The sequence below is a fragment of the Poecilia reticulata genome, linkage group LG13, assembly GCF_000633615.1.
Source record: "Poecilia reticulata strain Guanapo linkage group LG13, Guppy_female_1.0+MT, whole genome shotgun sequence".
Classification (NCBI taxonomy): Eukaryota; Metazoa; Chordata; class Actinopteri; order Cyprinodontiformes; family Poeciliidae; genus Poecilia; species Poecilia reticulata.
In genome coordinates this window covers 27246011-27273997 of record NC_024343.1, presented here as the reverse complement: position 1 = coordinate 27273997, position 27987 = coordinate 27246011, and the positions used below count along the sequence as shown (strand labels likewise).

At 37.3% G+C, this 27987-nt stretch overlaps 4 protein-coding genes and 1 pseudogene across 5 annotated transcripts in view; all 5 read right to left on the bottom strand.

Annotated features, from left to right (window-relative positions):
- LOC103474988 (glutamate receptor ionotropic, kainate 1) overlaps positions 1–13929 on the bottom strand; it is a 20735-nt gene extending 6806 nt beyond the window's left edge. For both annotated transcript variants that reach the window (XM_008426332.2, XM_008426333.2), the window contains exons 1-7: positions 13494–13929; positions 5785–5952; positions 5433–5690; positions 2477–2658; positions 2024–2077; positions 1646–1819; positions 107–250 (exon numbers count right to left, since the gene is read on the bottom strand). In XM_008426332.2, coding sequence (XP_008424554.1) covers positions 107–250; positions 1646–1819; positions 2024–2077; positions 2477–2658; positions 5433–5690; positions 5785–5952; positions 13494–13695 — 1182 coding nt within the window. In that variant the 5' untranslated portion in view covers positions 13696–13929. The remainder of the gene's footprint in view (positions 1–106; positions 251–1645; positions 1820–2023; positions 2078–2476; positions 2659–5432; positions 5691–5784; positions 5953–13493) is intronic.
- A 1378-nt stretch (positions 13930–15307) lies between these two features.
- On the bottom strand, positions 15308–16076 carry LOC103475194 (claudin-8-like; annotated as a pseudogene).
- A 1486-nt stretch (positions 16077–17562) lies between these two features.
- LOC103474989 (claudin-8-like) lies at positions 17563–19164 on the bottom strand. The gene has a single exon (XM_008426334.2). It carries the CDS (start codon positions 18957–18959, stop codon positions 17871–17873), a length of 1089 nt encoding a protein of 362 aa, XP_008424556.1. The 5' UTR covers positions 18960–19164; the 3' UTR covers positions 17563–17870.
- Positions 19165–19293: 129 nt separating this feature from the next.
- cldn8.1 (claudin 8.1) lies at positions 19294–21543 on the bottom strand. Its single transcript, XM_008426335.2, has one exon. It carries the CDS (start codon positions 21294–21296, stop codon positions 20520–20522), a length of 777 nt encoding a protein of 258 aa, XP_008424557.1. The 5' UTR covers positions 21297–21543; the 3' UTR covers positions 19294–20519.
- Positions 21544–24023: 2480 nt separating this feature from the next.
- cldn8.2 (claudin 8.2) lies at positions 24024–25436 on the bottom strand. The gene has a single exon (XM_008426336.1). The coding sequence runs from the start codon at positions 25351–25353 to the stop codon at positions 24454–24456; it is 900 nt and encodes a 299-aa protein (XP_008424558.1). The 5' UTR covers positions 25354–25436; the 3' UTR covers positions 24024–24453.
- Between the last annotated feature and the right edge of the window lie 2551 nt (positions 25437–27987).

Here is a 27987-nt window from a genome sequence, read left to right as displayed (position 1 = left end):
TGGATGGATGGATGGATGGATGGATGGATGGATGGATGGATGGATGGATGGATGGATGGATGGATGGATGGATGGATGGATGGATGGATGGATGGAGCTAACTCACGTCCTTCAGCAGGTTTATGAAGCGCGATCCGAAGCGCCAGGGTTTGTGTCGGTGGCACTGCAGGGAGCTGACGGTGATCTGTGAGGTGCGTTGTGAGGCAGCAGCCACCATGTAAACAGCATCATACATCAGAGCCGCCTCAGTCTGGAAGAGAAACACGTCCATCATCATAATCCATCTGCGGGATCACAAATCGCATGCCGCGCACTTATCACATCAGGACTGTTGATGCATGTGCACGGCCTCATGTGGTTCTTCGAATCAGATGCAATCACACAGAAAACCACAATCACTCATGGTGAGCACAGTTTGGTGTTCAATTTTCAGACTGTACACAGAATCTGTTGCATCCACTGCATCAAATAAAATGAAATTAATCTCAATAGAACCCTTTTTGCCTCTCTAAAATTATTTCATTTGCAGATAATTCCTTGCTTTATGATAACAAAAAAATACATTGTTTCATTTAACATAACTTTAACTTTAACATTCTAGCAAAAAAAAAAAAAAGATTGTGCAAAATGAGCGAAGAAAAAACTCAGGATTTGTTCTTACTATTTCTTTATCCTTATTAATTGCTGAGAGCCCCAGGGTGCTTCATGTTATAGTTTTTCTCTGTAATCTGGTCTTGAAATTAGACTTTAAATATATTTCTGGTCAAAACAGTCTTTCTGAGCACGAATAGCCTATTACATTTAGGCTGTTGTTGATTTTCTCTAAAGTACAGCTAGGCCTTAGGGGCACATGTTTACATTTACTAGACATGTTCTCTAATCCTCATAACTATCCATAGAAGTGTTTTAAATATGTACAAACCCTCCACTAATGTGTTGTTAAATATCCTTTAGAAAACTGCTTTTCAACAACACTTTTTTTTTGGCATCAACACGCATTTGGCATAATTCTGGCTGGATATTGGATCACATTTTTTGGCAGTAGTAGTAGAGTGCTTTTAAATTGGTTGGTTTTCTGGCACAGGTTTGACTTTTAAGTAAAATCTACAAATTTTCAGTACAGTTAAGGTGGGGATTTGGGCAGGCCATCTGGAAGCTGAATGTTAGCCTTTTTTTTAAATCCATTTAAAAATCTGTTTTTATGTGTCTGGAATCATTGTCCTGTTGGAATAGGCAATTAGGTCCATGTTTTAACTATCTGATCAGATCATTTCCCCTCAGAAGAAAGGAACTTGGTTAGAAAGGGTAGGCAAGTTATCTGTATGCCTTCTACTCAGAAATCAGAATCATCAAAACTGCCCACATGGATAAGCCAAATGTCTTCTGGAGAGAATGTTAAAGTTCAAATAAGACAAATATTTCCCACTATGTAAAATAATAAAAAAAATACTTTCCCTGTAACTTGCTGAGGAGCATTTAATGAATGTGTGTGGGATCTAAGCATACATTTAAATACGGAATTATTGACCCTAATCAGGGAAAATTAACTGCTGTAATAAATCAGGCCAGTAACAAAAGTCATTCCCATGTCTATATTGAATGTCTGTAGGCTACTACCCAGATTTGTATGTCAGATTAAACTTACGGTCATCATTCCCTCCATCATTCCAGTCTCGACTTTGGAGGGAGCCTGCAGTCGCTCCATGGCCCACCTCTCCAGCACCGAAGCCACTCTAGGATTGTCCACGTTGAGCAGCCTAAATCCCGTCATGTTGACCCCACTGTAGCGGTAAGGCTCCAGGTCAAGAGCGAACAAGTCCTGTAAAATTCAACAACTGGGTCAAAGATGAAGAATCAATACAAATTAAAAATGTCATGTTTTCCTTAACTATAGGCTTTCAAACATTCGTTTCAGTGTAACTCATTTGTTTCACTTTAAAAATATTCAAATTTATTGAATAATCATAAAAGAAAGCGCTTATACGTGCCATAATCAGCTCATTGATGGACTATTTTTTCTTACCAATGTGGTGAAGAAGTAGTGATAATATTCAGTCATCATTCCCATAGACAGGATCTAAACAGAAATAAAGATGGCGTTCAGTTTTCCTTTTAGTTACACTTTTTACAGGGATGAAGTGAGAATAAAATATAGTCCTTTTTACTTTTTAGATCACACCCAAACCACAATTTTGGCAATGCATTCATTTACTTTGATTCATTTTGTGCTTTTTGGATAGTTTGTATTAACATGAGTCCCAGTGAGTAAATGTCATAATTTTGTCCTTTTTCCAATTAATCTGTGCAATGTCTTTTCCTGGATTGGAAATAGAAAATAGGATTTCAGAGTAGAATTGGACTACTCTTGCTCAGGGTCAACATTAAACCCAAAACCACAGTAGCACATGTCACATATATCTGAGAATGTTAAATAAAACTTCTATTTGTAGCCTTTGTATTTATAAAACTTGATTACCTGCTTTAGGACATCAGCTGATGTTTGGTAAGAGCAGTCAAAGATAACAAAGAACTCCTTCCCCTTCTTCATCTCTTTCAGCAGGGGACGGGCATCTTTGCTTCCTGATGGCAGCTGCCGGATCTTGATTTTGATTGTATATCTGGATGGAGCTTTGATCAACTCTTGCAAACGAATCAGACCTTTAAATTAAACAACAGGCCACAATTATTGGACTATACACATTTCAGCAGAACTAAACCAAGAAGTAAATAATATTTATCATTCCCGTGTTGCCCTACTATTAACTTTTATGTATTGCATCAGGAGTTACAGTCCAACACAAAGTGTCACATTTTGTTGAAGGGAAAAACACAGAATACAAATATTTTGCATTTTATTTCTACAAATAGAATCCGGAAAAACATAAGTGGACATTTGTATTTACAGCTGCAAGCCTTTAATTATGTCTCTGCCAGCTTTGCACATCTAAAGACTGGTGTTGCCTATTTCTCTTTGCAAAATGGCTCAAACTCAGCCAGAGTAGATGGAGAGCACCTGTGAACATTAATTTATAAGTCTTGCCACATATTCTCCATTGGATTTTGGTCTGGAATATGACAGGGCCATTCTAACAAATCAATATGCTCTCAACTAACCACTGCTTCAAGCTCTAGGTGTATGCTTAGAGTTATTATCCTGATGAAAGATAAACCTTAGCCTCAGTTACATGTCTCAGGAATGGAATCAAGTTAGCATAATAGTACCACTCAAATGTTTCACAGTACATGAAAGATTGGTTTTGTTCTTTCTAGTTTTCCATAAAGGCTACATTTCTTGGGTGTACAAAGACTGCTGTAAGATGAATGTGATAGAAATATAATACAACAGTGACCTTTTTTTGCTCAATTTGTCAAGTGTAACTTTGACAGTTTGTATCATTGCAGGTCTTTGAGATGACCTCTAGGGGGCAGTGATAGGAAATCTCAACAAATACGTTTAGAACCACACAGTAAAGGAAGCCGATGTCTAGAGTCTTGCTTAGTTTTGCTAGGTTAGCAATACAATGGGTAAAATGAAATTAAAATGATAACAATACAATCCGTTTTTTGTACAAGTAAAGCCATAAAGGATGTCTGTTTGTTGCCATAGTTGACCGTTATACAGCTAATTGCTATCCTTTTTTGTAGCATTAGAAATTTGTCGAAGAAGCGAGAATGTTTGACTTCCACGTTGGTAAGTTCTTAGTTGATTTTGAGATAAAAACTTATTTGTATCAAATATGCATGCAAATTCCACCTTATGAAAACATTCAAATAAATTATGCGACTTTCGCTATCGTTTTATATCCTTCTATTTAAAATGTTATGTTAATTTTGGTATAATTACTTCGTCTCCCTCTGGTGGACACGAGGGGAAACTACAAAAGTCACTTTTCTACATTCGATTTAATAAATTAATACTATTATCTGGTAAAACTGAGAAAAAGTGGGTTTCGTTTGTAAAAGTGGATTAGAATGAGCCCATTATGATTAGGAGTTGTGCAGAAACATAATTAATATTGCTTACAAACTGCTAAAAAATATATGAAAATTGTGTTTAATTATTTTCAGACGCGAATTTTGGACACCGACAGTTTCACGAAAAGCTGGGAAAACGGCATTTGAAAAAGAAGCTGTTTATTTTAAAGGTAGGAAAGCTGTTTTGTTCGCTTTATCTTTGAGTTGTGTAATGCAGGATGGAGTTTAAACATTTCAACTTTATTTCTAGTACCTATTTGTATCCCCTATGAATAGATGTTGTATTTCTGCTTGATTTATGTGCAATAGTTTTTATTATCATATAGTCGTGCTGTTGTGATCTGCTGGTGAGTGACAAATGTCTGTACATAGCAACAGTGGAGTGTTAGTCACTCACAATGAAAGCCTGTGTTTCAATATCAGCAGGGTATGTTGTCCAAGTGTAACAGCTGGAGAGTGATGTGTTTTCTTTTAAGCTGTGATAAGTTTGATTGTTTTTCATGTCCTGTTGCATTTGACAGTAGCCAATTATGCTATCTTGTTGTAAATCTGTAGGTTATTCATGAGAGCTGTGGAGCTCAGTTAAATTATTTTTTCTGTTTCCTGTATTTTTATAGTACATAACTGTTTAAAGTGGGTTAGTGTAATTCAGATTTTAAGTAACGACCAAAAGTATAGATTTTTGTTTTATTTTGGAATATTTTTTTGTTTCAGAAGTAACCTGAAAAGACCATTAGCAAAACCTAGAGTAACTGTTTAGGAATTTTTTTCTCTTTTTCACCTGCTCCTATTTGTAGTATTAATCAGTAAATAAAAAAAAAATAAACACATATGTAGGAAATTAATTAGTATCTGACAACCATCCATTGCATTTACATGCATTTTATTTATTTCGTACAGAAAATAACAGTAGGAACAAAAAGATTTAAATTTTTATTTTAAATCCACTATTTAAAAAAATTTTAACTAAAATGTCCTATATTGACTGATCAGCTCACTGATTCTCAGCTAGATTTCACCGGACCACACCAACACGTGTATGCTTTATTGTAAACCATTCCTTTGTGTATATGGTTGCATGTTTAGCATTGTCATCCTGGTGGAAACTGAACACATTTGCCTTAAGATCAGGACTTTTGCAGCCTCAACCAGGGTTGTCCTAATAGTTCAGCTCAGAGGTTTACCACCTGTGCAGTTTCCGAAGACAATTTGTTGAAATTGACTTTATTTAGGTGTAGCGGAGGAGTAGAAATGCACCTTTCAGATTGGCAAAAAAATTAAAACCATTGACCATTTTCCTTTAAATTGACAACTTTGCTACTTTGTCTATTACATAAAATCCCAATGAAATGCCTCAAAGTTTGTGGTTGTAATATACCAAAATGCGTAAAGGGTGCAAGAGGTATGAAAAACATTTTCATACCTCTTAATTTTATGCATATGTCATTTTGACTCACCAGTCGCATCCTCATAGACTACAGTGACTGCTTTCCACTTGTAGAACTGCACTATGTCTAACACAGCTCTGCTGATGGAGGCGTATTCAGGGTGGAGGTTAATGTAGAAGCTGTCCTTGTTGTCCACTGAAGGGTGTTTCCATCGGGTTTGGATGTGAGGGACTTCCAGTGCGTTACAGATTGACTGAACCGCACTGACCGATGAGCTGTGAGATGGACCAAACACAGCCCCAACTCCTAGAGCCAACTGGTCACATGCTGGAGGAACACATGGAACAAACAAATGGCCATCAGGGTCAAATTCATAGCTCTGCCTTAACTATAAAAAGATTAGGGAGCGAATGATCCTTACCTCTTCTGGAGGCTTCAAAACTGTCAAATAGATTTATTCTCTGGATGTCGTAGGTCAGCGTGGTGTTTGGCATTAAGGTCCGGTTCCTGTTTATGTTGGTTACAGCAAATTTAAAGGCCAGTTCTTCAACGCTAATTGGTTCATTTTCAAGGGTCTCAAAGATGCCCCCTGTAAGAGAGAAAATATAGGTTGAGAACCTTACGAAAACCTTATTAGGTACAGTATATAGTCTCACCATTGTTACCAACACAGTATTTACATTTCGTACCACTGTGTCTGTTTTTTCCCTCAGTTTGAACTGAATTCTCACAATTGCATTGGTTCAGTTTCATGTTTATTTCTGCCATGTAATACCTGCTAAGAGTCCTACATGAGATGACTGGATTTAGTTTCATTCGGCTCAGAGCTTGACCCTCCCTGAGCTTATTTACATAACCTGATTTTCACAAACTGACACAATAGCTTTCAAAAAAGTATCAGAGGGTTGGATAAGGTCGATGTACCAAAAGATATATTTTTTTGCAAACCAGTGGAAGAGGGAAAACATGTTGGAGGTTAACATCTCCAGCACTATGACAGTGTTGGAGATTGTAAAGTTTGGAATCTTTGCATAATATATAAGCTATACATATAACAGCAGTGTTACTCTTTTTCATCCATTTAAGCATAACATTTCTTCCTGTTATGGTACATACTGAATTTAGACATGTTGGCAGCATTGTAGGAATCTCAGTCTCATTGTAAGGATGCTTATTCCCTTATAATATATACAAAGACTGCTGTTTCATATATTAATTGAATGCTTCTAAAAAAAAAAAGGCTGGATTGAATTTCCTTAAAAAAAATTGTATTTCATAACATCAGCAAAGGTTTACAAAACCAGAGATGGCAAATCAGTAAAGAAACAGATCAGTGCATCTCTAGCCATAATCAACACTTTAAAGTGACAGTAACACTCTACTCTGAGATCTTTCAGTGTAAAAACCACTGAAAGACTGCACTTTTCCCACCCAATCAAAACATTCTAAATCCAATTACATCATCACAATTTGTAAACACTAAATATTATTTCTTAACTTAATTGACATCCACATTGTATATACACATGCAGCGTTATCTTTCATCTACTGTGACTGCGCGGTCCTTTGCCTCAGGGAGGAGGGGGTTGTTCCAGTGTTTGGGGGGGAAAAAAAATTCATTCTGAAAACTATCCAAATCTTAATCCAGCCTGCTGCCCCAGAAACATGGCTGCCCTGGCACAGCTGGCAGTATACACATACGTAACTCCGGCCAGGCGTGAGTACTACATAAAATATGTAGATAAAAAAGCTCATGAAGAACATTGAGATTAAGGCCAGGGAAATGTTGGATTGTCACCACTTCTTGTTAGTGAATTATCTTAAAACATGTGGGCCTTTCGAGGTGATGTTTATGAAAAGACACTAGAGATGCATCTCTAGAATTGCACTGAAAAGTAGATTTATTTCAGTAATTCAATATAGACTCATCACATAAAGAGTATTATAGTTTATTTGCTTATTTCAGTTGATTTTGATGACTTACAGCTAATAAAAAACTATTTGTTTCCCAGAAAGTCAAAATATTATATAAGACTCATAATATAAAGTTTACAAATGTTAAAAGGTTTTGAAATATTATGTCATGACTTACACATTCATGGGAAATACTCCTCATTTGACAGTTTTCCAGAAGACAATATAAAAATGGAAAATTAAGTGGAAGGAAAAGTTGTGGTAACATAAAGGTACTTAATTTACTAGCATAAGCACAGCTTTGTGAATGTTGTGAAGCCAAGCCTAAAAAAGAATTTAGGTAGATTCTGAAGGTGTGGGTTTTTCTGTGGAACGTAACTCCAAATTATTTGTGAAATTTTTCGCAGAGCATATCAAAAATATGCAAAAGAAAATACAACTTGGAAATCTGGCATAGCTAGGGACAATGCTAGTTGACTTGCTATTGGCTGACGTTTTGCCAAGCAGCCAATCTTGGAGCGCCATTTATTTTCCTTGGCAGTTCCCGCATGAGTAGCGATATGGAAGACTGATATTAGCTTCTGCGGGAGACTGTTTCCCCTGTGCTGATTAAGCGTTTTTAGAAGATTTCAACTGTTTGTAACTGGCTGTGGTTCCTAAACCCTATGAGTATTGGCGGCATACTATTTTCCAATTTTTTGAGAATCTGAATGTTTGATTCAGATTCTCAATCTGAATTGAGAATCTGATTAAGATTATCATTTTAATCTTGAAGACATAAGACTCTCACTTAAAACTATTATATTAATTCCCCACAAAGTGACACATTTATATTAATAAAATGGGGACTAAAGTATGGTAATTTAAAGTTAGAAAAGTTCAGAATTGTCAGCTTGTAATTATTTTTCAGAATAACCTAGATTATTAATAAAGATTCAGTTTTGATGTTGAAACTAGCCTGACTTTAACACAGAGGACACAGATGTAACAGGTCACTGCACTGAACACTCTTTGAAGAATTGCCTGTGAAATTGTAATTGATTTTGGAAGGAGAGAGTCCTTTAAAAAAGCTCCCCTTGAGACCCTGATTGTGAATGACCTTTTTCTTCGGTGTAGCATAGCCTGGAACCCCAAACTGAGAGAGCCTTGTCCGGACTCCCTGGTCACTAAAAGCATGCTTGAAAGTGCCAATCCTAATTATGGTTACCAAGCCTCAGAGAGCAGCTGCTGGGATCTGTTAAAGTCCTTAATTCTCTGTCCACTGGAATATACAATTCTCAGACATGCATGCGATGCCTACCATCCTAAGTGAAATGTGGGCACATGCTCCACCTGAGACGGTTTTTCATATGTGTAAAATGAGAAATAGGCCTGTTCTTGACCATCTGGTCCATTTTGTTAGCCGTGTGTGCCAAGGCTGCAGCTTTAATATCGCTCCAGAAACAAAACAATCCAAGTGGCAGTCCCACAGCGGGATTTTTCATCACATTTGAACACTTTAAAAAACATCCATTATTAACAAGGAGTGAAAATAAATGCTGCTATTCAAATATGTTCATTCACATTTTTTTTATTGCAATCCTCATTTAAAGAATTTCCCTTACATTTTAGCCAAAAATGTCTTATTAATAAAACATTGATTGCCAAATTCAGATGATACAATAATAATTATAAATGCCTGAACATTTTTATATACTTTTGTTGTCAAATGACAAATGTATCTGATTTGTTTTACTGTTTTTCATTTCCTCTCTGAAGCTCAGTGGAACGGCACAGAGAGAGAAGGTAAATTATTTTCCCTTCATTTCCACTTGAGTAAAGAACTTTAGATTTTCTGCTAAGTGTAATGAGTTTCTTGATTTGAAGAGTGCAAAAGAGAGGATTAAGAGCCATGGTTATTTATCCTCAACATGAGTGTTGGTCTAAGAAATCAACCCTGTTCCACATCAGCACATATGCAGAAAATGTTCTCACTCTGCAGAAAACCTAATATCTAGGATGACACACATCATGAACATTAGATGGCAACACAAGAGTTCCTCTTGTATTGTGAAAAACGATTTTTCAAATGAGCTTATACATGCATGGTGGTGAAAACTCTGAGCTTTCAATTATTAGACTATGCAAATTATTCTGCTTGTATCAACCAATAATAATTATGTTTGTCTCTGCTTTAGGCTCCGACAAATGCACTCCAATGAGACTGGGTAAATGTTGTCCGCAGAGGCTTTTCATGATTGCCCCGGCATTCTGGAGAGAATATTTATAATGTTCAGAAGTGATTCAGAAATTGTTTTCTGTACCTGGAAATCGGTTAGCTTTAAAATACGTCAGTACAAATGACAGTAGAAATTATTCATGTGTTTAGTAGAAATCCTTCACATTACCAACAGACTCAAACAAGCTTACAGAGGTTACAATAAGCAAATACAAGCCTAAATAAATGTTTAGTTTTTAAACGATTGTGACAGATATGAAGAACGAGTGACACTATAACTAATCTTTCCAACTTGTGCAGTGTAGCTTTTGATTTTAACGTGATTTGTGTGGAGTAGATGCAAATCTTTGAATGTATGATAGGAATTTGGTTGCATGCAGGATAAAAAGATGCAGTGAAACATTTCATGACCCAATTTAAGGCTTTAGCTACATGGCATGACTTTTATATATTATGCAATAGAGTAGAATTGTTTATATTGGTGCAACAATGTGGCTTTTGTCGGCCAATTATTCCATATTTTTCATCAAAGCTTTTAATGACCTTAACAAAAGCTTATTATTAAAATTTGTATTTTATCTGATACAAATTTGATGTAAATCAAAGTACATGCTGCTTGATGTATTTATGGAACAAAAATTGTGATTTCCTTTTGTTGACATTTAACAAATGGAAATAGTCAAAATTTTCAGAATTTGTCCTTTTCACCCATCAGAGCTGATGAAGGAAAAGTCGTCAGATTCCAATTCATGACCATTTGATTGATGCATAGCGTTTTGTCCTAAAAGCTGCAACATAAAAAGACCTTCATGATATCTTCAATTTTTATGTAAATTTTCTTTATCATTATTTAGTTTAATAAAAAAAAATGTCACAATAGACTGATGTTCATTATGTGTACTGAGAAAAATAACACGAGGAGTAAATATTTCACCCAGTCTGTTTAGTTTTGACACATGGGGCAATCTGCTCCCTTTTCTCCGCAAGTTACCAAGAAAAACAAACGAAGGGATAAGAAGGTCACAGCATCAGGGATGATGAACATCTCTGACCTATTTTTGGTTTATTATCTGACTTTTAAATTGTGCCTACTTGCATCTTTTGGCAAGTAACGTGTAAAAAGGACTTGAAATGTTATTACTATATTTGATAGTTGAAGTTTTTCTCGTTTTTTTATGTTGCAGTCTTTTGGAAATAAATGTCTGAGGGAAGTCAGAGCCTCCCAAAAACAAATAAACAAAATTAATTATTCATTATCTAAAAGCATACTTCACAAAATGTGCTACATTAAGTTATGCTGGTCTACTAACAGTACAGAATATTAAATTCAATCATATACAGCACAAATTGAGTCAACTAATAGCTTAACAACAGTTCAAATGGTATGCGGAATAATTCTTACCACACTCAGTTTTCTTTTATAAGAGCCACCATCATAGTTTTACTAAGCAAGAAATTCCTGTCATTATTTTTCACAATAACAATATAAATTACAATACTTGTTCATCGCTGTATTTGGCTACCTTTGTTTATCTGTTTAGAAACTAAAGAATTAAAAAATTATGGTCAAAAAACAAAGTATAGGTTGAACATTGCTACACAGTATTAGAATTAATGAGCTCTGGAAAAATCTGTTATTGCTGCCATCAATAATTTTATAGATAACATTTAGGATCATTGCCCTTCCATTTGTTTTCTAATGGACCGAATAATGAATGCTAGCAGGTCACTAAGATAACAGATTCTGCTCTGGTTTCTGGCAGATTCTGATAACCTTTAGGCAGTGCTTGTTAAGGACCTATTTTCCTTTCTTTTATTAGAAAATAACTATAATGCCAATGACTTTTATCCCTCTGGTCGTAAATGTATAGGTTACCCTGAAGAACTTGATTTTGTGACTCAGAAATATCTCTCGAAGGGGAATCTTTTTAAGCGCCGAATCACAATGACATAGTGTTGTCTTTTTCTTCTCCTCACCATTCTGGGCTGCTACCCAGTGAGAGCTCCTTCCCCCCTCCCCTCCCAGCCCTTCAACGCCACCACTCCAGCATGGGTTCATGCCAGACTGTGAATGAAGGAGGAGGTCCTAAACAGTCTAGTTTGCTCGTTTGATGTGGAGCACTGAGGTTTCTCTGTGTACAAGATAGTTGCTCACAAGCCCACGAGCAAAAATATGATCACCATAAATAAGCAAATCTTGTATCATCTACATAAAACACACAGACTTCAGAAAAATAAATCTTAAACCGGGAAATATAGTGGAAACCCGAAGCTGCTGCCTCTGCTCTCCCCAGCGATTAGATTTATGTGCTGCCTAAGTACCATATTTGGGGAAGAGACTTTTCTACATAAAGAAGATTAGTGTTAGTTGTTTAAGGGCTTGGGGGAGAAGATTTACCATTATTACCAACCCCAGTGGAAAGAGTGAAAGCCGGTCATATTCTAAACACTTGCCAAGTTAGGAAAACGTTAATTGAGTCAAGCCACACACCATATGGGGGAGATTAAGAAGTGTGTGGGTCATGCAGAGAATGACAGATTAGGTGACCTCGGAAAATGATAGACGATTGAGAGAGATTAACAATACTGAGCTCAGCTGGAGAAAGAGGGTGATAGCGAAGGCCTGACAGCCGTGGTAGTTATGCAACTCCACAATTATACAATATTAAAGTCTTAAGAAGTTAAAGAAATTGAGAAAAACACAAGCGGTGCCCGTGGCTATAAAAGCGGAGAGCAGGGAGTCCTGAGGTCTAAATTTTAAAAAACTATATTTATGATGCAATCTGCTAACCCATGGGAGGAACACAAAACTAATGGCAGAGAAGAAAAGAAGTAGCAATCTTTAATTTGCTTGCAAACACCAGCTCATTGTTGCAGAGTTGCGTCAGAAATCAAAGGGGAATAATGAAACGGGAGCAATGGGATCCACTTGAGGCTAAATGAGCTTGAAGGAGGGCTGGCCTGAGGCACAAGTAAACTTTGTGACAGCTGAGGGTCCATTGGTTGCTTTGGAGCCCCTTGCCCCCAAAAATGCATAAGACATATTGCCAAATATGTCGTATGTATTGCCACATATGTATTATGTCTTATGTGTGACAATTATTGCCACATGTAAGTGCCATTAGTTTACTTACATGTAAAATCCTTCATAATTTGAGAATTATGTCAACAAAGTCCTACTTTTAAGCTGAGCTAATAATTTTTCCTTTTTTTTCTGAGCTGGAAAAGCATTTCATTCACACCTTAACTGAGTAATTAAATTTTTATCTGTTTGAATTTGAATGTAATGGAAAAAGAAGCACAATCATGGACAATGTAATGGTGCGTAAGTGATGCTGTGGTGGACGGTGGGCCCCAAATTAAATTGTGCTTACAACCTTGAGCCGGCTCTGGTTTTCAGTATAAAGGTTGCTCACTTTTCTGTTTTGTGTATTTCACACTGCTATGCTACAAGATGTTTTTTTTTTCTAGAACATGCTGTAAGTTTCAACTGATGATGAACTAATTCATCCATTTCACTGCAGGCTATAATGTCAACATGATAGCATAGGAGCGAGAGAAGGGCATTGGCAAACCAAAGTGGATTAGCATGATTTTGAATAAGAAAATTGATGTCATTGAACAGCCAACAGCTGTATCCATACCAAAAAAAAAAACTGCTAGTTATGCTACAGTGTCATTGTGTTTTACATAAACATTCATATTTAACTGACAGAAATTCTTTAGTGTTTCTGAGCATTAAAGTATCACATTTTGACAGCAGAAATGTTTTGACTGTAGCTAGAATTTGTCTTTATGTAGGTCTTATGATTGATTTTTGTTCATTTCTCCTCATATATAAAGCATGCAATATAATAATGCCACAAAATGTCCTTTATTACATTTTAAATTATTGAACAACCCCCAGGCTCGTTGAAAAACAATGAAAAGTCACACACTAAAAGAGCTAATGAATGCACAGAGGAGATTACTTTTAAAAATGACTCTTTTTAACTTACCAATTCTCAGGACTTGCTGCGAAGTGAGCCAAAGCTCCCCCATAAAATACACCAGTGAAAATAACAGTCCCGTTCTTTTCACCATGGTCAGTCCTCCAAATTTGAATTTAACATTGAGATCAAGTTGTTTTTTTGTCCTCAGTAATTCATGCTGATAACTTGCCAGTCCTTGTATCCATGGCGAAAATAAACTGGAATCCATCCCACATCCATCCCTCGCACATTGTGAAAAACAAAACAAACCCAATGATAAAACATATGTGTCACAGTTTATAGCTGCAATTGCCACTAATCAAAAAAAAATCCCATTCTAGGTTCTGTTATATGCCTCCATTCTTTTACTTTCCAGATTCATTCTCAAAGCGAATTTCTTATTATGTTTTCCCGGTGAACACTTGAGTTGTAAGCTGCGACGGAGGAGGAGGAGGGGAACCGTGCTCTGTGCTCCTTCTGTCAATTATGAAAGAATAGAAAACTCTTTCTGTCAGAAATTTTCAAAATAAAAGTTAGAGAATAAAATATTACTATGCAAAAGGAGTCAAATCCTAACTATGCTTTGAGATAATATTTCAGACAATTTCTATTATTTTCATTTATTTCTTAAAGAAGAAAAGTCGGTCTACATTTCTTAAATGCTGGTCTGTATTATGTAATTTTGGAAAGCAGCCAAATATGAATGCTCTCTAACTTTATTCTTATCTCTATTGTGGACATTATTCTGTTTTTTGTAAAGTCTGTTTATAGTTGAAGATGTAAATTTGGATGTTTATTTTCGGATATTCAGATTTGGAACTTATTTTGATTTTCAGCTAAAGGTTGTTGTTTTTAGAACTTTCTTTTTTTCTAAATTATGTTAAGACTCTAATTATTAGAGAAATATCTCTGCATTCACCCTGGCTCATCTTAGCGTTTATATTAATGCTTTTATTCTGAAATCAAGCCTGTCTTGTTTCTGCTCTAACTGCATGTGCCTTTGGCTGATTTGACACTGCCGAATACCCCCACCACTACCACCACCTCCACCCCACACAGTCGCTCGATTGAGGGCACAGCCAAGCCGTTGATCTCCAAACATGGATACGTTCTGAAGATTAACTTCAAATCTGGCAACATTCGACCTCAACAACATCTTTGCTTTGGTACACCGAGGAATGATTAAATCTTTGCTCCAGTCCTGATGGAAATGCAAATTTAATCCACAAACTGCATGGAGATGCTCCCGATAAGATTAACTATCTCAGACTGCTTATATGACACCATATTTAAGTTAAATGCAATATGTTAGTGTTACTTTACTTCAATCTGCTTTATTCCTTAAAACAGTGGTTTGAGAAAGAAGTTTGTCAGACCCACCGGTCCTGATGGATATTTTAGCCCTTGAAGCATTAGGGCTAAAATGCTTGTGCCTCATATATAATTAGATGAAAACATAAATACATGAGGTATATATATTTAATTTTACCTGTAGGTAATTAAATAAATGTTAGATTAAATTATAATTTTCTGACTTAAGCAAAAATCCAAATTTAGAAAAAAAAAAACAATTTCATCACATACTTGTGTAACGTATAAACTTGTTTGGTATTTCTAAATTATTCCTCCTATGTGTAATTTTTATCAAAAAATAATCATGGAACACAGTGGATGGAGAGAAGTATTCCTCTAACACCCGCTTCATAACATTTAGAGATATACAACCATGTGTCCAGGCTCGCATCGCTTTCTTTTGGTGTCATCTAGTGGTTTAAGAGTGGAAGTACAGGGGTGGTTCGAGATGCATAATTATTGTATTTTTACATAGTTTTTTATTTCTATTAGAAGAGTGAGTTCCCATACAGTGAGTTCCCGGGAATATGAATGCTTCCAGCCTGGCTGTTTCACCAGCTCTTCACTGTTTGTCATTTCTGGAGCAACATTGTGGAGTGATATAGAATGTTGTAGGTCTAAAGTTTTGCTGTTGTGAGAATTCCTTGTTGACTTGAGGGTTGAGACGGGGTAATAGCTTGTCATAGTTGGTTTGTTGTCTGAGGGGAAACATCGGCAAGTAAAAAGCGAGGCTGAGGCAAAGGTTAAAGTTCCAGTAACCCAACCGATGTAGAGGGCTTTTCCCATTTCTCTTTTTTGGGTTTCAGTCAGTGGTGGATCGTACAAATCCCTTAAGATGACGTGACCAGTCCATGACACGGGTATAAAAATACAGGTGCAGGCCATGAACTGTATTCCACCAGCAACCATTAGGATTATAGTTTTAACCCATTTGATATCCTGAAACCAAGGAATGGATTTCATTCCTGCTAGAACAATACCCCTAACCCTGACAAGGCTACTGAACAGCACATCAGGCCTCTTCCAGCTTGCAGATCAGGGGACAAATGCAACAAGGAGTCATACACCTTACACTGCATCCTGATGTTTGCCTGATTGTAGCAGTTCATCCACAATCCCTCCCAGCGTCTCTCCATCTCAGTTTTGTTTTCTCCACTGTAAACTGTGACCTTCCACATTGGCCAGCCAGTCGTAGCAGACGCACCAATCAGTCCAATGAGGCCGGTGCAGAAAATCCTCAGATAAATCTTGAGTCATTGTTTAGTATCCAAGAGTCCCGTGCTCACATTTACAGCTAATATTTTCGTACTACTTAGCACAACATTTGAGAGCTAAAGAACGTGCCTTGTTAAGGCGAAGGCATGTCTAGTGCAATGTGAATCTTTTCCACGAGCTTGGTGTAATAGCCTGATTATTATGGGTAGATGCTGTGTAACCCCCTGATTGGTTCAGGGATTTTTGGGTAAATACAATGCCTGTATGTTCTGTGTTTATGAAACACCAGCAAAAACCATCCATAACTTCAGTAGCTTTTTTTGTATTTAAATGTTTTATAGAAGTCACTCTGTTAGCCATAAGTTTTAATTTTACATTAATTTTCAATGCTTTTTGAAAAAAAATTACTGTTGACAAAACATTAGCCTCAGGTATGACTGTTTGCTCTAGTTAATTGGAGGAAAATTACAGTTTGAACATTGGGAATTGACCTCTTCAGTTCATTGGAGTGCCATTCAATTTCCACCTGCTATTGAAACGGTAACAAAAGTTGAAAATCTTCTCTAAACTCGCGCAGTTCACTAAGAGAACTTTAAATGTAATAAACAATAATTATTTTTACTTAGGTAGGTGCATCTCCTACTCCTCCCCACACTTAGCTGTTCCCCTTAGTGTGACTTGGCACTGCCTACCATGATGGAAATTAGGATGGATTTTAGCTGACCCATCCCAAAATGTGGCATGCATTTATATGTTGTTCAATTTAGTATCAATTTTGAAAAAAAAAAAAAAAATCAAGTGGAAAAGAATTTAAATTAGTGGAAAATCATTTGATGGCATTACAGCAATTAAACCAGCTTCCAATGGTGTTTTGACAATGCAGGCAAAGACGATAAGTGCTTATATTGTGTTTACTTTTTTGCAGTTCATGGGGGAATAGCACTTGAATGTTAGTTTCTTCAGCAGTATAAATAAATAATAATAATAATAATAATAATGATGATGCCAAAGTAAAAAAAAAGACAGCCATAGCTGACTTAAAAAGGTCTGTTTTTTTCTGTAATTATGTGTGATACAAAACAAAGAAAGATTAGCACACAGTAAAATGAACAACTCAGACTTCCTTAAACACGACTCACTTTCCTGTTTTGTCCACTGGGGAGCAGAGAAGAGCTTTGAGTTGATGAAATAGGAGGTTCATAGTATGTCAAGTAGGATTGAAGTTTCTGGCATTTTCTGACATTTAAAATGAAAGACACCACCAATATTTGTGATATTGTAGACATAAAGTACTAACAAAATGTATGTTTTTCATTTGTTTTACATAATTATGTGTGTGTTTCAATATTGTCACCATTAGATTTTCATTTATATTTTGGGTCTCAGGCCAATCTGTAAAAAAGAAGTGAAGCATTTACATATCAGGATATCCTTTTAATAAACAGTACAAAATTATATATATAAAAAAATCACAAAATGATTATTTTTACATTGATCCTAAATTTCATAAAAATGTGACACAATTTCCAATAATAAGTATTGATCAGGCTGTACTCTTAAAGTTATGACAAAAATAATTACAGTAATAAGTATAGATTCATTTCATTCTTACTACAAATTCATTATATAAAATAAACCAAAACAATCAAAAATGTGAAAAAGCAAAAAAGCACAATACAATAGACTTATGTTCCCAAGAGCAGATTTGATACATTGAAGAAATAAACCCATATCAGAGTGATGTGATCTTAAGTGATTTATAGCTCAGGAAAATTTCTTTTTTATGAACTTTACTTTTACATACAAGTTTACATAAGTTTACATATAAACTTTACTTTATATGTACACTCCATTGTGGCTGAGGCTGCGAGACTCTGGGTGAACCATGGATTCCTTATAGGCTATGAAAACAGGAGTTTGTGCAACAGGATGAAAGCTTGACTGGAAAGATGAAGGTGTATTGCCGGTGTAAGTTGTATACAGAGTGGGGTTTTGGGTCGCATATGGAGAGTTTCCTGGAGTGTATATGCTTCCAGGGTGGCGAGAGCTCCGCACTGAAGATTGATGAGCCATGCTTCTTTCATAGAGGATTGATGCATTTTCAGGAGGACCAGGAGTGTAGACAATAGTTGGGTTTACCAGGGCTCCGTTGCTTGTTATTACTTGAGGGACATTTTGTGGAGGAAGTAAGTTTTGTTGCCCAACCAAGCTGTTGATCTCAAGAGAACTTTGATGTGCATTCGACTGGATGCTTGGAATGCTGGAGACGGGGTGATAGCTTGTCATTGCAGATCTGTTCGCCTCTGTCCTGTAATTCAGCAGTTTAAGTGGGGGATATACATCAAATGACCCTTTTTCTGAGGGTATCCGTCTACAGATAAACAGTAAAGCTGAGGCAAAAAGTAAGGCTCCCGTCACCCAACCAATGTAAAGAGCTTCTCCCAGCTCCCTTCTCTCGGCATCAATCAGCAGTGGATTGTAAAAATCACTTATAATGACATGACCAGTCCAAGACACGGGTATAAAAACACAAATACAGGCCATAAACTGCATTGCTCCAGCAACCATTAGAATAATTGTTTTAGCCCATTTGCTACCTTGAAAGCAGGAAAAGCATTTCATCCCTGCTAGAGCTACCAAGAGCCCTACCCCTGACAGGGCCACAGAACAGCACATCAGACCCCTGGCAGCCTGCAGGTCAGGGGGCAGATACAACAAGGAGTCGTACACCTTACACTGCATCCTGATGTTTGCCTGTCGGTAGCAATTCATCCACAAGCCCTCCCAGCGCGTCTCCATCACAATGATGTTTGCTCCAATGAAAGCGGTGACCTTCCACATAGGCAAGCCAGTCGTAGCAGAGGCGCCGATCAGCCCAATCAGTCCAACACACATCGCTGCGATCTCAGAGATGCCTCGAATCATTGTTTTTTTTATTCAAGTCCAAAACTTTTTATGATCTTGTAGGCAGAAAAAGAGAAAAATGGTTACTGTCGCTCTTTATCAGGATCTTTAAAAGAAAAAATTTGTTTAAGGTGAAGGTATGTCCAAGCAGTGATGCTTTGTCCTAACCGTTTGCTGAAAGAGGCTGTTTGTTATGGGAAAGATGCTTTACCATCACCTGATTGGCTTGGAGAGATGCAGGTAAAGAGGATGTGTTCTTATTTTGTGTTTACAGGTAAGCAGTTCATGTGGGCAGGACACTGATCATTTTTCTCAAACATAACTTCTGAGTAAAAATAATGCACAACTCCAACAATTAACAATGTCAGATTTTTATTTAAATGTGATAAATGTCATATAAAACAAACAAAAATCAGTATACTGTAAAATCAACAACTGTAAAAGCTTTCTGCTTTGTCCACCAGAGAGCAGAGTCAAGCTTTGAGGTGAAGAAATGAGTTTCACATTATATGAAAAATCATGTATTTTCTGACATATTAAGTCCAGTATTACATTTATTACATTTACATTTACATTTATTACTATTACATTTGAAATTGTATTTGTTTGAAATAGAAGAACACATATGCAAGTATCATTTCATTGTATTTAAGGTTGCAGAAAGAAGTTGTGCTGCTTCTAGAAATTGAAATGCTGCAACTTTTAAGCTTAACTTGATCATTTATACACTTTGCAGAAAAAAAAAATTCTAAACTTGAAGCTCAACGAACAAAATAACAGGGATGTGTTGGTCTAAATTCAAAGTGACTTGCATATTCTGGTCACATGATCCCTTTGTCTGTTTACTTGGCTTGGTTGAGTTCCCTTTGCGTCCACGCCCTTAGTGAGAAGTGTTATCTGAGAATCTCATGCTTGTGCTTCCTATTCAGTAGCTCCCAGGAAAGCGTTACAGAATGCCTATCTTTAGTCAATATTCAGATTAAATAGACTTGAATTGATTTTTTTACATAGCTGTTAGATGCAGTGTAACAAAGCCACTGTTTTAACTTGTACTTTATAAGTCATTATGGCACACCTGCCGTTTGAATTTGTAAATAACACTGGGTGAAACTGGTACCGGAAGTTTGGGGAAAACAAAGGCCTTTTTGAGGTTTGTAATTCTGGTGAAGTTTTGGCTCGTAAAACACAATTTAAAATGTTTTTTGTCACTTAAACTGCATGGATCATACGCCAGCAATAAAATACATTTCACCAGTGAACACACATACACTTCTGTTACATTACCAAATGGTTGAAGATTGCATAATAGATATACACCACATATAGATTTTCAATATTTTGCCCCATTTTGACAATACAAGTATAACATTTCACTTGCACAAACAATTATACATAAACATGAGTGGTTATCTCTTGTAAGCTTCTAACCTAATCTAAACTGTTTTTTTTTGTTTTGTTTTTTTTACAAAAATATATAAGTACAGTTAAATGAGTACATAAAATGTATTGACATTTTACCTCTAAGAATTTAAGTGTTTTTACCTTGTACCATCAAGCCAGAAAAAAAAAAAAATTAAGGGTTCACAGATAAGCAACTCCACTGTGCACAGAGGGGGGGTATCTAGATTCATAACTGTAGACGGTTGACGGATGTCTTGACAGCACTGAGTGAGGTTCGGATCGAGGGATAAACACCAGCTGCTGAGGCAGAGGCTGGAGTGGTGGCTGTGGGGTGTAGGCCCTGCGCCCTGAGATTTTTGAGTACATGTACTTCTCTGGTTTTTCGTCTTCAGACTGTATATTGCAGCAGATAAAAATGCACCCTCCAGCAAACAAGAAAGCACCTGCCACCCAACCAATATAGAGAGCTTCTCCGAGCTCCCTGCGCTGAGCATCGATCAGCAACGGGTTGTAGAAGTCTCGAATGATGACGTGGCCTGTCCAGGACACAGGAATAAGGTCACAAATGCAAGCCATTAAAATCATGCTTCCTGCAATGATGAGGACCAGTCTCTTGGCTCGATCGTTGTTCCTGATGCACGCTGTGCACTGCATCCCGACCAAACTGATCAGCAGACCAATGGCACCCAGAGCCAGAGAGCAACACATTAACCCTCTTGCAGCCTGCAGGTCTTGGGGAAGGGCCAGCAGAGAGTCGTAGACTTTACACTGCATCCGTATGTTAGCTTGGCGAAAGCAGTTCATCCACAAACCCTCGTAGCGAGTCTCAAAGACGATGATATTCTCCCCAATGAAGGCTGTGACCCGCCACATTGGCATTCCGGTGCTTGCAGCTGCTCCAATCAGACCAATCAGGGACAATAAAAGTCCCACTATTTCCAATGTTGAGTTGGCCATCCTGTCTCTAGTCCCTCATCCAAGTTTATAGGCGCAATAGCAGTTGGAGACTATTTGGATACAGCTCAGTGCAGTATTTTTTTTTTTCTGTTGAGAGGCAGTTCAGTCAGATGGAGGAGGAGCAGATGGTTGTTCCCTTGTACAACCTCTTCCCACTGGATGTTATAATGGGAAGGGGTGGGAATTTGTACCTGTAGCTAGGAGACGGAGTCCTTTGTGTGTTTTGAACCTCTGTACACCAACACCAGTACGCTGCTACTTTGATTATTTAGAGGTATCCATTTACATTCTAGGATATCTCTTTACAAGAAAGTGTTGAGGGGAAAAAGCTAAGACTTTTATGTAAGTCAATAATATTTTTATAATATATTAGCATTTTATCTGCTGATTTCAGCAGGTTTTATCAGTAAATTTGACTTCCAAAATGAATTAAAAAAACTATCAAAACAAACAAAAAAAAACTTTAGTTTGAGCTGCTGACAAGTGGTCCAGGTAAAATGCTTCGGCCCTTGTTTTTGGAACAACAAGTGCAGAATGTCTTGTTTTCTTTTTCTCTCCTTTAGCCAGGTAAAATGCTTCTGTCCTTATTTCTGGAGAAACAGAGCAGTTTTGAACTCTTTTGAGTTAGCTTATATGTGGTAGCTTTAAAAGCACCGACCCTACCCACACTGCATCCTGACCAAATCTTATTGCTTCACATGCATACCCCCTCCCCTCTACTCCTCCTACTACGAAGGAGCAACACACTACCAGATCTCCATCTGACGGGTAATATGAGTTTCCTAAGCATGATGAATATTAAACTGTTCAGGACTGAGAATAATTCTACTTAAACTGACCTGTCAAGGAAGACTCTCCTGGTTTCTAATGACCTAAATCTGAGTGTCCCACCCTGCTTTCCTCCCCATGAATTAGTCGGGCTGAGAAGAGCAGTATACTAGAAATGCATCATGGACTTCAAACCCCAATGCTGGTCTATTGGAGAAATGAGCTCAGGCAGGAGGACCAGGCAACAGAGAGCAAGCAGCCCTCAGAGATGATTGTTTGTGACCCCTAGATACTAGATAATGACAAAGTCCTTGCTGAAGAAAAGAGTATTTGCTTTTGCCTTGGTTATTTGCCTTGGGCCTCTATTGCCTTAGCCAACAATAGAGGCCCAAGTCAGAGTCTTTCAAAATTATATAGAGGTTGATTCCTCATATGCAAAACAACATTTGGCTGACTGCAGGTCGTAGATTCACTTTGTGCTTTGTTGCAGGGCCATTAGTCCGTCTTAATGTGAGCATGATGAAGGCTTGGAAGGAAAGCCTGATGTTCCTCTGTTTGTGGTAGACTTTATGGGGTTCTTCTTGCTGCTGTCGCACATGTTCTCGCCGATCACATCTCAGAAAAAGGAGAGATGCAAACTTCATCTTCAACCTCCCCATATTAGCAACTATGCCTGCTTTAGATGGAACTCTCATTCCTCCCAAGATGCTTTAATCCAGGGTGGCTCACCAGCCACTTTCCCAGCACTTTGTCTTTCCCCTCGCCCATCTGTTTCAGTTCTTTCTTTTAGCCTGCGTCTGCTTCCCTGGCGATTCTACCGATCAGCACTTACTCTCTCTTGCCTCTGTCTCTGCGCTCCTTGTTCCACATTGGCCAACACACGTCTCCTCTCAGTTCCTCGCTTCCCTTGACCTCAAACAGATTGCATACTTACTTATGATTATCATTGCATTTATAGTGATCACAGAATTATTTATCTTTAAAATCATCAATACATCTGGGCTGCTTCTACAAGCCCTGTCATTCCAGGTTAATCATAATGGCATTTCTGAGAATCACATGAAACATTGTATTAAAAAAATCCAATTTCAATCATTCTTTTAGTTTCTCATGGGAGTAAGGGTCAATCTCCCTCACTTTGACAACCTATAAGTCTACCCCAAACTCTTGCTATATAATAAAATCCACTAGTTCTTTAAATGATCTTAAAAATGTATATATAAAAAATTTAAATCCGTGGGATGTTGGTGACTGTCTGCTGAATATCTGTCAAGACAACATTCCCCCCCACACCCCCCATGATTGTGTAACCTATAACATTTTTGTTATGTTAAACTATGTCTTACTAGAATTTTAAGTGTTTTTCAATTAATATTGTATTTTATATAACATTTAGCTATTTTTTACTGCTTTTTAAATTGCTTGTTAAATTGTATTTTACACTTATTTATTTATTTTCAATTTTAATTATTTGGGAGATTATTATTTTATTTATTACATTCATACATGAACCTGTTTTCGTAAAAGTCTATACGTCATTATGATATTGTGTAATATGACAACAAAAATCTCAGATTTCACACTTAAGGGCTTTTGTAGACATAATTAAATAGATTTTAATATTTTTGCATAATTGCTTAATCGTGTATTTTTAAGTTGACAATGTGTTCTTTCTGAATTGTATTGACAATTTCTTCTTGTCTGTCATGTCAGTCTGTAGCTAAAATCTGGAAGTTGCACCTTTTGAGACGTAATCTTTCAGTGCCTGTGCTTTTTTTAGATGTGCTTGTAAAGCCTGCTTTTACTGGTTTGGGCACATTTCTCCTGGCAATGATTAAGATGACACACCCGTAAGTCAAACAACCGGAGTTTCGGCAGGAATATCTAGATTCTCAGACAAACAAAAGCTTTTGGAGAAATGATTGTTGGGTTAAAGAAATAAAACTGATGAAAACGAACAACTTTTATTACCATTTTTTATTTTGTATAACAGCTGATATAATTTTTCAGTATCGGTTTTGAAAAAAAGTATATACATACACTCTCACAAGTAAACAGAAGTTACCTACAGGTATGAAAAAAAGCTAGTGCATAATTTTAACTCAAATGAGCATGCGTGCAGATTCTATACACATCGTTATCACATTGCTGCTTTATCATTATGAAGGATGCAAAACACCCACACAATGGGTGCAGTAAAACAAAGAATCATTTCGGCAAAGGTCTTCATGATCAAACTCAATCACATTCATAAAACATTTCAGTCTTAGCAATAGACTTTTTAAATTAATAAATGGGTCTTGTCTAGTTATCCCCTGTCTTTGTCACTCCATCATCCTTTTCATTTGAGCCATGTTTTTCTGGTTTAAAAATCAAGTCCAAAAATCACCTAGTACTGACTCGGAGCATATCCCACAGATCTTGGTGGGGGTGCAGAGTATGCAGGTTGGTAGTTGTATTCTGGTTGGTATGAGTACGGCTGGTATGCGTATGCAGGTTGATAGATACTTCCAGGGTTGTATATGACCCTCTCCTCTTCTATATTGGTGCGTGGAGCATGGCGGCACAACAGGATCACTCCAGCTGAGAAAAGCAAAGCAGACGACATCCAGCCGATGTACAGAGCCTCCCCCAGCTCTCTTCGTTGGGCATCAATCAGCAGTGGGTTGTAGAAGTCCTGGATGATGACGTGGCCAGTCCAGGACACTGGGATCAGGGTAGTGACACAGGCCATGAGGAAGAGACAGCCTCCAGTCACAAGGACAATGTGTTTTGTTCGAGCACGGTGGTCCACCATCTTGGTACATTTCATTCCCACCACTGAAACAACCAGGGCGAAGCATGAGAGAGCCACAGAGGCGCACATGAGGCCTCTGGCTGCTTGGAGATCTGGTGGCAGGTACAGCAGGGAATCGTACACCTTGCACTGCATCCTTATGTTGGCTTGTCTGTAGCAGTTCATCCACAAACCTTCCCAGCGAGTTTCCATCACAATGATGTTTTCCTGAATGAAGGCTGTTACTTTCCACATGGGCAAGCCAGTCACCGCTGCTACTCCTATCAGTCCAAGAAAACCAATGACGAGAGCCACAATCTCACAGCAGACTTCATTACGGCGTTTCCTCTTCTCAGCTCTTTTCTTTTCCTCGTAAACAGAGTCCTGGTAATCTGGGTTATCTTGGTAATCTATGTAGGTCTGGGGTGGCTTCTGCAAATTTGGGTCATAGTAAGACCCGGCATAGGACATTGGTGGCTTGGTATAGCCACTGTAGGCTGTGTAAGAGGCCATCGCAGGAAGCAAAAGCCAAAGATGCTCTCTCTGGCTTTACTCTTACAGCTCCGGAGGCAAGTCTGAAGGAAAGAATGATGAACACAACATATACACCCACAAAAACATGCAAATGATGCAATGCAGCCTGACTGGTTCATCTGCCCTGCACCCATCAGACAGGTGGTAACAAAGGAGTACTCCTTGTTCAATTGCAAATGAAACTGCTCTGACTGTCAGTCAACTGTGTAGTGTTTTTTTCTTTGTTTTTTTGTTATATGTGTGGAGTGAAAAATCTTTAAAAGATGATTTTTCAAAATAAGGCTGCTGAGAATCAAAAATTTACAAGAAACAAATGCTTTTAATAACATCTGCAGATGGAGAGACACTTGACAATGTCAGAGTGGGCTCTGATAAAAGTAAAGTTACATCCCAGATTTATAGTCTTCCACAAGCAGGTGTGAAAAGGGAAATTTTCAGCTGCTAGACATCGACGTCACTCAATTCCGAAGAACATCTGACAAGTTATTTCAGAAACACATTGAAAACAAAAGGAAGTGTGAACGGTCAAAAAACAAGTTGGAGGTGTGATCCACTCAGGTCAGAAGTGTATCTTTAAGTTGTTGTTTGCTCATTTTCCAAGGGTAGATGTCAAAATGTCCCCTGTGATCAGCAGATGTTCTAAGCTGATATCTTATTTTATTCTTTAGGTGTTAAAAAACTTAACCTTTAGCTCATGTCTAAGCAACGTCCTGCAAACTGAAACGGAGCGGGCCTCTTCCTCAGGCACGTGCAGAGAGGGTTGGTGGGGGTGCTTGATTACCTGCCCCTTTTGCTCCTTGCCCCCAAGTGCCCTTTTGGTCAAATTTTTTTTTTTTTTTTTTTGGTATTATTTTCTAAGCCCTCTTCTGACACATAATAACATGTACTAAAATTATTTTGGGTTTTTTGTACAACATAATAAGCCATCCGGTCACCTTGTTACCTTTTATCTTATGCCCATGACGCAATTGCCTCTCGCGCAGTGAGATAAAGCGGCTAACTGGAGCTCAACATAGCGAACGTTCCAGATTACGGAACAGTTTTTGGTGAATTATTAAAAAAAACATTTTTGGTGAATAATCTACTTATCAGATTACGGAAAACGTTGAAGTATCGTTTCTGCTTCAGCACGGAGTCGCGGTTTAAGCAGAGAGGTAATGAAATACAACATACACTGACAGGCCTCTGCGTCTGCCTTTCTCTGAAGAACTGCTGGGCGGGAGGAGACAGCCAGGTGAGGAAAAACTGTTCTCATCTATCGATTCAGTATTTTCATCATACAGACATTAGGCTGTTGTTGTTGCGCTATTAGCTAGCTGCTAGCTAATGACTTTGCTAGCAAAGCTTGATAACAAAAAAGCTTCTTCTTTGTGTCGTTAATGATCAGTCATTCTTCAGTATCGCTTATGCAATAGGGGCTCATTGCCCGTCCAAAACTTATCTCCCTAATGGATATATGTCCGATTTTCTAATTTCCTTTGCTGCATAATGTACATTGCATTTATTCTGGCGTTAGGTAAAWGTATCTTGAAGGAGAATAACACTTAAATAAAAGTCCAACAAGGATATTCATTTAGAATTAAAAATAACTCGCCCTGAATTACCATGATAGATATAAAGTGTGTAATTAATGAAGGGGGAAAAACTCAACCCAGACTTTAAGTTTTGGGTCTGGTTCGCAGAGTATGCAGTAAAATTTTTTTCCCAATTATTCAATGGGAAAAAATAAACTAACCTCAGTTAAGTAAAATAAAATTATAATCAAAACTTTTGAAATTGTAATGATTTCTTTTTTATAACCAAATCGTTTTGTTTAAAAAACTTTTTTTAATTAAATAACTAATTTTTGTCTTGTGAACTTAAAAAGTTATTTGCCAAACATAAACTTTAATTTGCACACATCAAAAATCTTTTGTTGCGATTTTGCGTCCTGCCCACGACTCGTGGGAGTCACAAGCAAAACTTTGAGTCAAACAAAAACTTAAAATATCAAGAAAAGATTTCTGACATGCACAAATAAGTTTGTTTTGCAAAAAAAATCACTTCATGAGACAAATGTGTGATTTAAATGTTTAAAGCAAAACTCAGTAGGCTTTTCTCATGGTGACATGCATTAACAATTCAATTTTTGCTTTTGTTTTTTTCTTTTTTTTGCAGTTCCATCTTAAAATTTGATGCAGCTCTGCTTTCCTGAATGGACCGTCCTCATCTCCACTGCAGCAAACGAGCAGCTCTTTTTTTTATAGATTACAGTACACTAAAAGGTTGCACTGTGCCCTTATTTATATTTTTAAGTTCAGTAAAGACAAAATATGTAAATCAGAGCTAGACCACTAGCTCTGATTTACATATCTTGCTAAATTGTGGGTTTGAATATGGCAATACTTTCCTATAACAATAAAATATCTTATACATGCATAGTTGTATGCTCTGTATAGAGATTTCCCTTAGCTTTATTTGTATATCTCACAATTTTGTAATTTATCATTGTTTATTAAACTCTGAAAGCTGAGTGGCTTTGCTAATATTCTGTCCTAGAATGCAGTAAGATGTGCCCTTTTTTTTGAGCACCTGCCCCTTTAGTGGTCTCTGCACGGCCCTGCTCTTCCTGTC